General features: G+C 40.5%; 1 protein-coding gene across 1 annotated transcript; it reads left to right on the top strand.

The window, feature by feature from the left end:
- Positions 1–322: 322 nt before the first annotated feature.
- ppp2cab (protein phosphatase 2 catalytic subunit alpha b) lies at positions 323–10,836 on the top strand. The gene is made up of 7 exons (XM_004561760.5): positions 323–670; positions 8,406–8,615; positions 8,746–8,919; positions 9,028–9,117; positions 9,239–9,400; positions 9,754–9,872; positions 10,032–10,836. The coding sequence occupies exons 1-7, from the start codon at positions 569–571 to the stop codon at positions 10,102–10,104; spliced, it is 930 nt and encodes a 309-aa protein (XP_004561817.1). The 5' UTR covers positions 323–568; the 3' UTR covers positions 10,105–10,836.
- The last annotated feature ends 293 nt before the right edge of the window (positions 10,837–11,129 follow it).

Below are 11,129 nucleotides of genomic sequence, written 5' to 3'. Positions count from 1 at the left end.
ATGTTATGTATATTTACCAACCTTTGTCACTGTGTAAGTTTCAGAGTGTGGCAGAAATTTATTCAGACCATGTTTACTTGAGCTGTTTACATAAAATTAAAATTTACATACGTAGAAAAGTTGTAAAAGGTGGTCAATTAAAGACTCTTATTATTTTTTTTCGATTATTTGCCGGATGCTAGTTTTTTCTAGTTGCATTGTTGTTATGTTTAAGCCTAGCAAGTTCTTCTTCTTATTTTTTTCTTTTAGGTAAGGGTGTATTTCAGAACTTGTCCGCCGAGAAGCTTTTATTTCGAAGCACAACCGGAAGTTTGTTATTTGCTCGCCAGCGGCTCGACAAGGGTGGATCCTTAACTGTCACCTCTCCCTCCCTCTCCCAGTTTCAATTCAGTCAAATCATCACAGTGATCTGGCAGTTAGCGATACATGCGCCTATTAGTAAGAGAGTGATTAGCTTCTACTGTGGCCATTTTGTAAGCCCTCGAGAGACGGTAACCTCTGGGAGAGTCGTCTCCTAACCCGAATTAGCTAACGTGACAAACTGCAGCAAACCCGAAAACACACAGAAATGGACGAAAAGGCGTTTACGAAAGAACTGGATCAGTGGATCGAGCAGCTCAATGAATGCAAGCAGCTGTCCGAGGGACAAGTAAAAACACTATGTGAAAAGGTAAGATTTTATTTTTTAATTCCCTCCCTTAACTTATTGCTAACGTCTTCTCCCTCCTCACCGCCGCCTTCCAGACATTCTTAAAATGGCGTCTATCGTGTACATTTCACTGCGTTGTGCATGGATTTGACAATCATTACGAGTTGCCCCAGACTTCTGTTCTGTTTAAACAGCTTTACACCGCTAAATAAGAAATTACATGTGGTAGTTTTCGGGCTTCTTGGTGCTTTACCGGGCAGCTAGAATGACCCACAAGCTTTGAATTCAAGTCACATACCACATTTACAGCCCTTCTCATTCACACTGACAGTGACTGCAGCATCTCTTAGCCGTGCTACTGAGTGGAAGTGCTCTGCCTCATTTTATGCCTCAGTATTTATGTATGGAAGCTGTTAGAAAATAGTAAAAGAAAAATGTGGCCAGCTGGCATCAAAATGGAAAGAGATAAAGTTGATTTCTTGTGAGAAAGTCAGGCTTTTGGGCTCCTTTTATTTAGCCTATTAAGGTTGATTGTATCCAGTTTAGGTGCAGCCACTTGGAGCAATGAAAAGGTGAGGAAAAGCTTACTGTGTAGCTCTCGGCACAGGGTAATAAATCCAGCCAGTCAATTTATATCGAGGAGGGTTTTTTTCCTGCAATAAAAAAAGAAAAAGAAAGTTGGCACCTACTTAAGACATTTGGCCCTCCAATTATAACAAGTTATTTCTAAGTGGGGCTTAGTTTAGTCGAGCTTAAAATACATTTTTGGTTATCCAATGACCAAAAAAAATAGCAAATTGCTCAGACTTGTTAATTAAGGTAACACAGTCTGTTTACCTTCACTACATGTGGATGAATAATGTTTGTTTATGTAGCCAAAGCCCCATCAGTGCCCTAAATGTGCTCTATAGTCTCTGCTGCTCCCAGCCAAAGATAACAAACATGAGAAACCACTGGGCTCTGCACTGTCCACCACTTCTTATTTATGCTAAATTACAATGCAAATGTATTTCCTGCTCCTTTGGTTCTGTATGCGTTGTTCTTAGGTGTTCTCATTCTTGTTCGCTGAGTGCAAAACTTTGTTTCACATCAAATGTTAGAATGACAATAAAAATCCTTTAAGCCAAGAAACACCCTGAATGAGGGCTAGTCTAAATGAGAGAAACGCCTCCTGTAATTCGGCACAATTCAGCAACAGCAGACACTGCAGTCTCCTAAAACACCGCAAGTCTTAATCAAGGCAATTTCCACAAACATCGTGCCATCAAAGTAATAATCTTGTTAGTTTTTAATTAGATGTGCCTAATAAACTGCCAGCTGATTGTGTGTGTGGTGCTTTTTTTTTGCCCCTCAGCAGCTCTCACAGGTAGTCAGGAAACTGAGTCCATTATCTACCTTCTGTTTACTCATGTCTATAAATGGAGAGGATGACTTGTTCGAGGCAATAATGTGGGCGGTTTTCAAACTTAAACATGACCTAATGGATGAAAGTGATGCCTGGCCTGAATTGTAATTTTCAATTTGAGTTCCTTAGTCCTTTGCTCTATTTTTTTGCATCACTGCTTTGGAAACATAGAATTAGTTAAAAATAGCTGAAAAATGACTTGATGGTAATTTCCCTCAGACGCTGACCTTTGATGTTATCATCACAGTGTGAAGTTGACCTTTAAGCTGGTGTAAGGTGGTTCCTTCCTTTACTATTATAATTTTTTTTTTTTTTTTTAAACTAACCTTAATTAACTTGTTATGAGTGTTGTTATGCCCATATGCTTCTGCTTTGGTTGATAACTGGCCATTTGATTTTGTGGTCTGAGCTGAGCTTAACCCCAATCTCCCTGCTCTGTGCTGATTTCCGGCTCTGGATGTCTGGTTGTAAAGGAGCATTTACTCTTAAACATTTTACCACTGTTCTCTCCTCAGATTGTTTTAATTAATACTCTTTTTGTTTGGGTTTTGGATTTGTTTTTTGTGCTTTTTAATCCTGATCTTGATCTGTCTAGGATTTCTGTTTCTAGAAAGCTCTCTTGCCCAAAGCGTGCTATATATTGTTGCTGCCTTGGGTCATGGTCCATTTTTAGGCTTCCCCCTGCTGGAGAATTGACACCCTGTCCTCTGATTGTTAGATTTATGTGTCAGAAGTCAAGTGACTGACACCATAACTTGACAGCGTATATAGTGAATATTATAAATTTGCTGTTAGGCTTTATGCTGACAGAAGAGGCTTTTTCTTTTCTTTTTTTTCTTTTCTTTTTGGACAGTCTTCAGAGTCTGTTTTTCTTTTTATGCTGCTACCATGTTTGGAGTTCTGTGTGCTGAAGTTTAAAGGTCTGGTATTCTCAAGTGGAACGTTAATCCCAATATTTGTTTCCATTTGAGTCCCAGTAATTTTAAATGCTCATTACACTGTGTATCAGGATCCCAAAAAGGGACGGGATCCTTTCCATAGGGCTTAGAGGGATGGTGGTGGTGGTGGTCAGTGCTTAGCTGGGCATATAAATTGGCCTTTTTATTAATGGAGTTAGTTGGAAAGCACACAGGGATTGTTTATACTAGCCTCTTTTATTTAGCACATAGTTCAACATACAGAAAAAAAACTATCTCAAAGACAGATGGATCTTGCGAACACTTGTTAAGACAGCTATACTGGCACAGCACATTAGATCCCGACTGATATAGGATTTTTGAGAGTGATGACAATATTCAGGGATTTAAAATGTGATATCTCAGCAAGTCTTTTCTTTACAGACACACAAAAAATGATTTCTCCAACTGTAACTGAAGATTTTCCTTTAAATAAATCCTTACTGAGATATTATGATAATTCAGTTTGTTTACTTGTCATAATAAGTCATAAATTGCCCGTATACTCTCCGCCAGACTCAGCCAGCTGTCATGTTTGTGGCATTGCAAGCACGTGTTGCTGACAGGGGAGTTGCAGGCTGCCACATCAACACTTATAACATGGTTGAAGGGTGTTTCTCCTGCCTCCTCTTTACCTTTTAAATCTCTATATATCATCTGTAATAAATACTGATATTGGTATATCAGCAAACGGCTAATAATTGAGTGATACATCTGCGATACAGCACATGTGCTGTAGATGGAAGAGCTGCACAAATGATGCAGCGTTCCTCTCTCCTGTTTCCTTCCTAATGGAGCAAAGATGCCATTAAAGCAGCTGAGGGTGGGTGGGTGGGGGGGGGGGGCTGTATCATTGTCAGGAGCCCAGTTTCTCCACACTGTCTACTTGTATCTGTCCATCCACCCCTCCCACCCAGTGAATGTTGTTTATACATTCAGCAGAAGGCTCCCACACAACATCCTCCCGGATTTTAAAAATAGCCGAGGATATGATTGATTGTGAGTTGCATCACTAACACTGTGAAAGCCTTTGTTGCTAAGGGGATCAGAGTGTGTGACTCAGGATAACACTGTTCATTGTGACTCAGATAGAGGCCGTGTTTGTTTTGGGGATGCGTGTGGGTGCAGAGGAATGAGATGTGCTGTGTAATCTGCCCTTCCAGTTGTCTCACAAGAAGGCCGGTCATACCAGAGCCTCAGCCTGGTGTCAGTGTGCTGAGAGGCAATGCTTTGAAGTGTTCCTCTGTTTAACGTGATTAATTGCGATTTTAATTTTTTCCCCAGTTTGCATTATCGTAGGCTCCTCACTCTTAAGAGTCTGGATGTTGTTGCAAAAGTTGTTTGTTTCACAGAAGTAAGATCATTGGTTTGACAATTTAGCACTGAGCCAGGTTTGAATTAGGTGACTGCAGACTGGGGTCTGCTTACTGGATACTGGTTTGATGTTGCTGTCAATTATGCAGAGAAAATGTGATTAAGTGAATAATGTGTCACAGATGGGGAGAGTTAACCTTTTTGTGACCTTCTGCTTTTTCCTTTGGCCAAAAATAAACCTATTAAAGGGTTACATAATCATCCAGAGATGGTTTCTGTGTGTAATATTGTAAGCTCCTTATTGTATTACATGTAGATTTATATATTTTTTGGATTGGCCTCTTTTTTTTCTATTCTATTTATTTGTTCTCCTTCATCTTTTTGTGCTACTTTGTTTCTACTTCATTTAAGCCATATTTGTATAGCGTGTGTTTTTTGGTATTTTGGCTGCAGTCAGCCACAGTCATTTTCTTATCTTTCGAAACATGTTAACTTGGTCTACTTCATCTTGAATCTTGCGTTGGGTGAACCATCTTGAAGGGTAGATAAGAAATGCAATGACGCAGGTGTGTAGAGACCTCTAAAGTGTGCCACAGTGATGCAATAATTTGGTCACATTGCTGCAGTTGACCCACTTGTTAGAACTGATGTCATCTGCTTGACCTTTTTTTGTATCTCTGGTTGACTCATTAAAAAAACATCAGAAATGGATGTTTGCTCGGTGGTCTTTGAGTGCATCCAAGGCAAAATGAGTTGTGAAATACATGTCATCAAAATTCATACTGTCATAGCAGAAATGCTGATGAAATCAGACATAACCTGCCACCATTTGTCTGCTGCTCGTGTTAATTATTTTTACAGTGGTTTCACTCGGTGAGGTTGGCAGTATGCATAACATTCAGCTACCATAAATCAGGAGTGAGGTCATTGCTTGTGGTTACAGTCTTGCAGAGCTGTCAGATTTATTTCACCTGAAGCTGTCTGCAGGTGAGCCTTTGGCTGGTTCTTCCACACTGATGGGCTGATTTAGCTGACCAAAACTGCTGACTTCATGTCGGGGCTCTTGAATAAGCACTTTGTTGAACGCAGGCCGTCCTGCGCCTTGAGTGCAGTCGTAATCTGAGCAGAGTTTGCTCTCTGTGGCAGGTGTGATCTGTACTTTGGACGAGGTGCTTGAGTAATCAGTGCGGTCATCCTTTTTCACAATCACAGCTTTCCAGAGTACATACTGTTACTGGACATCTCGTGGATAAACAGTTGCCTCACACACTGTTTTGTGGATTTCACTAAATCCGATCTCAAATTTCGAGAAGTGAAAAGTCCTAACATCAGGTCACACTGTATTGATTTACCTTCTCCAGTTTATGTAATATTTAATCGGAAGTTAATCCCAGGTGATAAAAGTGACATTTTGTGAAGGATATTGACAGGCACCCCACCCCTTTTTTGTGCATAAAGCTATAAAGAGAAAGCACATTACATTAATCAAGTTATCAGTTTACCCAATCTGGGACGCAGAGGTGACACCTGATACGTCACTGAACACATTACACATCGACTTTAGTGTAAGGTTACAGAGCCGAAGATCAAATGTTACACCCAAAAACTTGTTAAGAGCGTTCAAATGATAAATGGATGGATGCAGACGCTCGTGGGTCGGTCACAAATACGAAGCCAAAGGCTCACATATCTTTTTGTGATTTCCTCACATTTCATTGTGTAATGTACTCAGTGGAAAACCTTGATGTGTCGGTAGATAACAGTCCTCGTAGCTCTTTTCTTAACTGAGCTGTGCCTGACGTATTTGAGGCCTGGTTATAGAACAAAATGACTGGGTTTGCATCTCTGCCTATGCAGCTACTGTTGGAAAAACCCAGAAACTCTTTTAAAGGTTATCAAACCACATCTTTATTGAGAAATAATGAGATGTCAAAACTCGTCATGAAGCGTACAGAGGAGCTCGTCAAATTCCGTCTCTTTGCGGGAAAGAGTTCATTTGTTTTGTTGAACTTTATTTGCTCATATTTAATTGTGCTTCTATCTTTTTTGTATTATTTACCTTATTGAAATACTTGTTTTGGTTGCTTCTGAGTAAAAAAAATATAGTCGTAAAAGTCTAATTTATTTTATCTGTGTGCAGTTGCCGTTTTTATTGAAACTATTTTAGCTGGAGAGTTCCTCAGACATGGTGGATAACCTCAAGGCTGAGGAAATAACACATTTTATTTCTTTATTGAATTTATATTTCTCATCTGCCTTATTGGGAAAGTGAATAGTAGTCATTGTGCTCAATAACAAAAAACTGTTTAGATTCCTATCACTGTTGCGTGATTTTGCGAGACTAATTTAGTCTTTTTAGCTCTTCTCCAGTTATACAGTGTTTGAATTGCATGTTGTGCTTAATTAAAGTGAAACTGTGAGCAAAGGAAATGAAGAAGTTGAGTGCAGAGCGGTGAAAAGTAAAGAGGATCCCAGACAGCCTGACCTGGCCTACTTAAAGTGCGTGTTTGTTTGCTTGTTTATTTCCCCTCACGCCACTAATAAGGGTTGGCGTGAGATTGGGATGAAAACTTATCGCTGTTTGACTTTAATGCAGACATCGAGAATATTCTCTTGGGCTTAGCAGCTCAATTGCTTTAAAGGCAGAAACAGCGGTCAGCCTGCCAAGCTAAGCCCAGTCACTGAAAAGCCTCCTGCCTCATGGCAGTATGGGCACGTGGAGGGGCGTGCTTTATATAGGTCAGCATTGTGCGGCGATGCAACTCTGTCCTTTTGACTCTGAGTTTGTCCCATCTGCTGTTGACAGGCCAGCTATAGCACTCTGACTCTGTCGATTCTCTCTCTCACCCTGTTGTTTAAAGGGGACAGTATGCACGGCTGCTCAGATTGCGTCGTTGACAAAACATTAGGCTTTCGTGGCTGGAAGAGAGCCACGTTAGACTGACTCTAGGAACGGGGCTTGTTGTGGGTGTCCAGATTTAGTATTGATGCTGTTTAAAGTGTTCTTCTATTATTTTGTTTTAATCTGGCAACTGCAGCTAAAGACCGCATAACAAGCAGGCAGCTGGCTGGTGAAAATGATTCACAGAATGCCAGGGTATATTTTTAAGCTGGAAAAAAATACACATTTCTACCCCCTCCCCCCCAAAGAAAACCCTGCTCTGAACTGAGAGGCTCCAAAAAGTGGTTGTTCAAATAAAATATCAGCTTCAGGTTTTTGGTGTGTATTTTTCCTGTGTGCATTGAATGAGACAGCAGTATCCTATTTTTTTTTTTTCCACCCCCAGAAGCATTAGCTGTAGGCCACACAGTGACTCACGCTCGGCAGGTTTTCGACTGCTTCACGGTGAATTCTGAGTCGATTGAACTATGTCTAAGAATAACATTTCTCATCGCATCTACTTTTAGCTGTAGCGGTCATGTTACATTGCTACAGCACTTTTGGCTTTGGTTGAGTCCTCTTAAATGAATAATCAGAGCAAACCAAGTGTTTTTCCATCCAGAAGTGGCAGCAGCCAGTCTCCAATCATTTTTTTTTTTTTTTTGGGTTGTGGAGCATCACACTAATTGATTTTTTTGGGAAATGTTGCAGTGCAGCCAGAGCTGCAATTCCAAGCACTGCAAGCCAGACCTGCAGGAAACTAATAAAAGACACACACACACACGCATTTTAGAGGCTTACATCCATAGAGAGCTTCTGGTGGTGGTGTTTCGGTTTATGCTATAATCACTGTGTAGCATCTTAATGGATTCCCCGGAGGCTGATGTGGAAATTGGGGAGTGGGGATGTCAGGAAATTGTCCAGCTCTCAAATAAAGAACAAAGAATGACCCTGGAAATTACATTGTATTGTGCATGTGATTAACGGATCACATGACTTCCTCTGTGTTGGAACTAATCAGTGGCAGGTTTAGATGAATAAAACTTAAAATGTTCTTAGGCCATTGTTGCTTTGTCCCAGCTGCCTTTTGGTATTTCAGACTTGTACATTTTTGGCATGTTTCGGTAGTGGGGATCATTTGTTTTTCAAACCCTGAACCAGGCAGATTTATTTATTGAATTATTTCTTTTTTCCAACCAGGCAAAGGAGATCCTGACAAAGGAGTCAAACGTTCAAGAGGTGAGATGTCCGGTGACTGTGTGCGGAGACGTGCACGGCCAGTTTCATGACCTCATGGAGCTGTTCAAGATCGGAGGGAAGTCTCCAGACACAAACTACTTGTTCATGGGAGATTACGTGGACAGAGGGTACTACTCTGTAGAAACCGTCACTTTACTAGTAGCACTAAAGGTATGTGATATGTTCTGACATTTGACTTTGTCTAAACCTGAAATGTATTCATTTATTTATTTGAATGAGAATAAAAAAAAATAACATTCAGATCTTTTCTCTGCTATTTTTTTTTTTTTTTTTTCCTCAGGTTCGCTTCCAAGAGCGCATCACAATCCTCAGAGGGAATCACGAGAGCAGACAGATCACGCAAGTGTATGGCTTCTATGACGAGTGTCTACGGAAATATGGTAACGCCAATGTTTGGAAGTACTTCACAGACCTGTTCGATTACCTGCCCCTCACTGCCTTGGTAGACTCTCAGGTAAGAATATAAACTCGGTTTCACATATGTAAGCGTAATGTTCTGAAAGAATCAAACATTAGTAGAGGAAATATTAATTAGATTCATGTTTCCTTCCTCTCCCTCTAGATTTTCTGCCTTCATGGAGGCCTGTCACCATCCATAGATACACTGGATCATATTAGGGCATTGGACCGTTTACAGGAAGTGCCACATGAGGTAACAATGACATTTTAAATACATCTATAATATTTGAAAGCTAAATTGAGCTAATAAGAGTGGCTGTTTAAGTCCATCCAGCCCATAAACCAATTTGTTTCCTCCTCCTTGTCTCCTATAGGGTCCCATGTGTGACCTGCTGTGGTCGGACCCGGATGACCGCGGTGGCTGGGGCATCTCTCCGCGAGGAGCCGGCTACACATTCGGTCAGGACATTTCGGAGACTTTCAACCACGCCAACCGCCTCACATTGGTGTCCCGTGCCCACCAGCTGGTTATGGAGGTATGTCACTGGCTCATTTGATGTGCATACAAATAATCCATCTGCTGCTGAGGGGTGAATAAGCTCAGGAAAGACGGCTTGATTCCAACCGGCAGTCAGCACGCTAATATGAATTTAACTGCAACAAAGAGCCGTTACGATAAATAGCTCCTCCAACCTTTGGAAGTGCACTAACCGTACAAAAAATGGAGTTGAAAGCCTCGCTGCTACAGAGAACATCGGGACAAAATGGTTATATCACCATCAACCAGTCATACAGAGTTCAAGGGCGAGTTCAGTTTTAGATTTGCATTAGAGTTGCAGTTTATTCTGAATTATACATTTCCAGTGAATAATGCATCTGCCTCCCTCAGGGTTACAACTGGTGCCACGAGAGGAACGTGGTGACAATATTTAGCGCTCCCAACTACTGCTACCGCTGCGGCAACCAGGCGGCAATCATGGAACTAGACGACACCCTAAAATACTCTTTGTAAGTACCGAAAAGTCCTAAATCCTTTAGGTTTTATTTTAAACCCTGTAAAGTCTAAGGCACGATGCATTCTGGTAGCTTTGGGACCCAGCTGTAATTGTATATAAAACATATAGTGGTTAACAAATCGTATTTATTCTTTCTACTCCTTCTACCCAGCTTGCAGTTTGATCCAGCGCCTCGCAGAGGGGAGCCCCACGTCACTCGCCGCACCCCAGACTACTTCCTGTAAACTCTGATTATTGATTGCCCTTTGACATTTGTACAGTATGACTTTCAACTGATGACAACATGAACTGGGAGGGTGAGAGACTTGGGGTGGAGCAGGAGGCACACCGGTACACATTGTATATCAACACACACGAAAAAAACAACTATTTAAGCATTTAGCAAAAAACAATGTCCGTGTCTGAGGATGGACCAAAAAGTGTGTGCCATAATCATAACAATATCCATTGCCGAGGACTTGTATTGCGAATCTTCCCATTATATGGAAAAAACAAAACAGAAATGTTTAAATTCCCTTTCCTGTTACTGTGTAGCTGGACTGATGGCACCGAGGTCCAAGACATAAATTTTGCTACTCTGAATGCGGCTGTTTGAGTCCCACGCGCCATGGCTTATATTGAGTAGATCTGAACGTGATCTGTTTGCACTTTTGTAAATGAAAAGAAATGTAACATATGTCAAAATATGGAAAAGATTTCACACTACAGATGTTTGTTTGTTTTTTTCCCTTTTTTTTCTTCTTCCCAACCCAAGCTCTACACAAGGTTTCTTGTTCTTGTTTTTTTAATTAATTATTTTTTTTTGCTTTGTTTTGTTTTTTGCAGTCACACAGCTTGGTGTTTAAGATTACATGGAGTGTTCATCCACTTCAGCTCACTGACTCCCTCTGAGCTACAGCATCTGTATTAACCAAACAATTTTATTAATAAAGACGAAGGTGGCTTCTTGATGTGAATATGCTCTTGTGTTTTTGCTTGTTTGTTTGTCCTCATATGTTATGGTTTGAATTACACTGTCCTTGCATTGTCCTGGGATTAAATTTCAATGTACATTGATGCCAACATTTACCACAATTTTGCATTTTCCCAGCGATGGATTTCAAGTATGAACGTGAGCACCCAGTTATTTTTTTTTTTTTAAATCTTTTATCTCTTAGGAATGCTAATTAGAAGTGTTTTACTTATGATGATAAGTACTTTATCTCATATTTGGGGAATTATTTTTTGTTATAGCAATTTAAGTGATGAT

This window comes from Maylandia zebra, linkage group LG10 (genome assembly GCF_041146795.1).
Source record: "Maylandia zebra isolate NMK-2024a linkage group LG10, Mzebra_GT3a, whole genome shotgun sequence".
NCBI lineage: Eukaryota > Metazoa > Chordata > Actinopteri > Cichliformes > Cichlidae > Maylandia > Maylandia zebra.
Note: the sequence above shows the minus strand (reverse complement) of the source record. Positions and strands in the feature narration are given on the sequence as shown.

Coding starts and splice junctions, on each gene's coding strand:
- ppp2cab (XM_004561760.5), top strand. CDS start 569: ATGGACGAAAAGGCGTTTACGAAAGAACTGGATCAGTGGATCGAGCAG. Junction 8,616..8,745: donor CTTTACTAGTAGCACTAAAG/GTATGTGATATG, acceptor TTTTTTCCTCAG/GTTCGCTTCCAAGAGCGCAT. Junction 9,118..9,238: donor TACAGGAAGTGCCACATGAG/GTAACAATGACA, acceptor TGTCTCCTATAG/GGTCCCATGTGTGACCTGCT.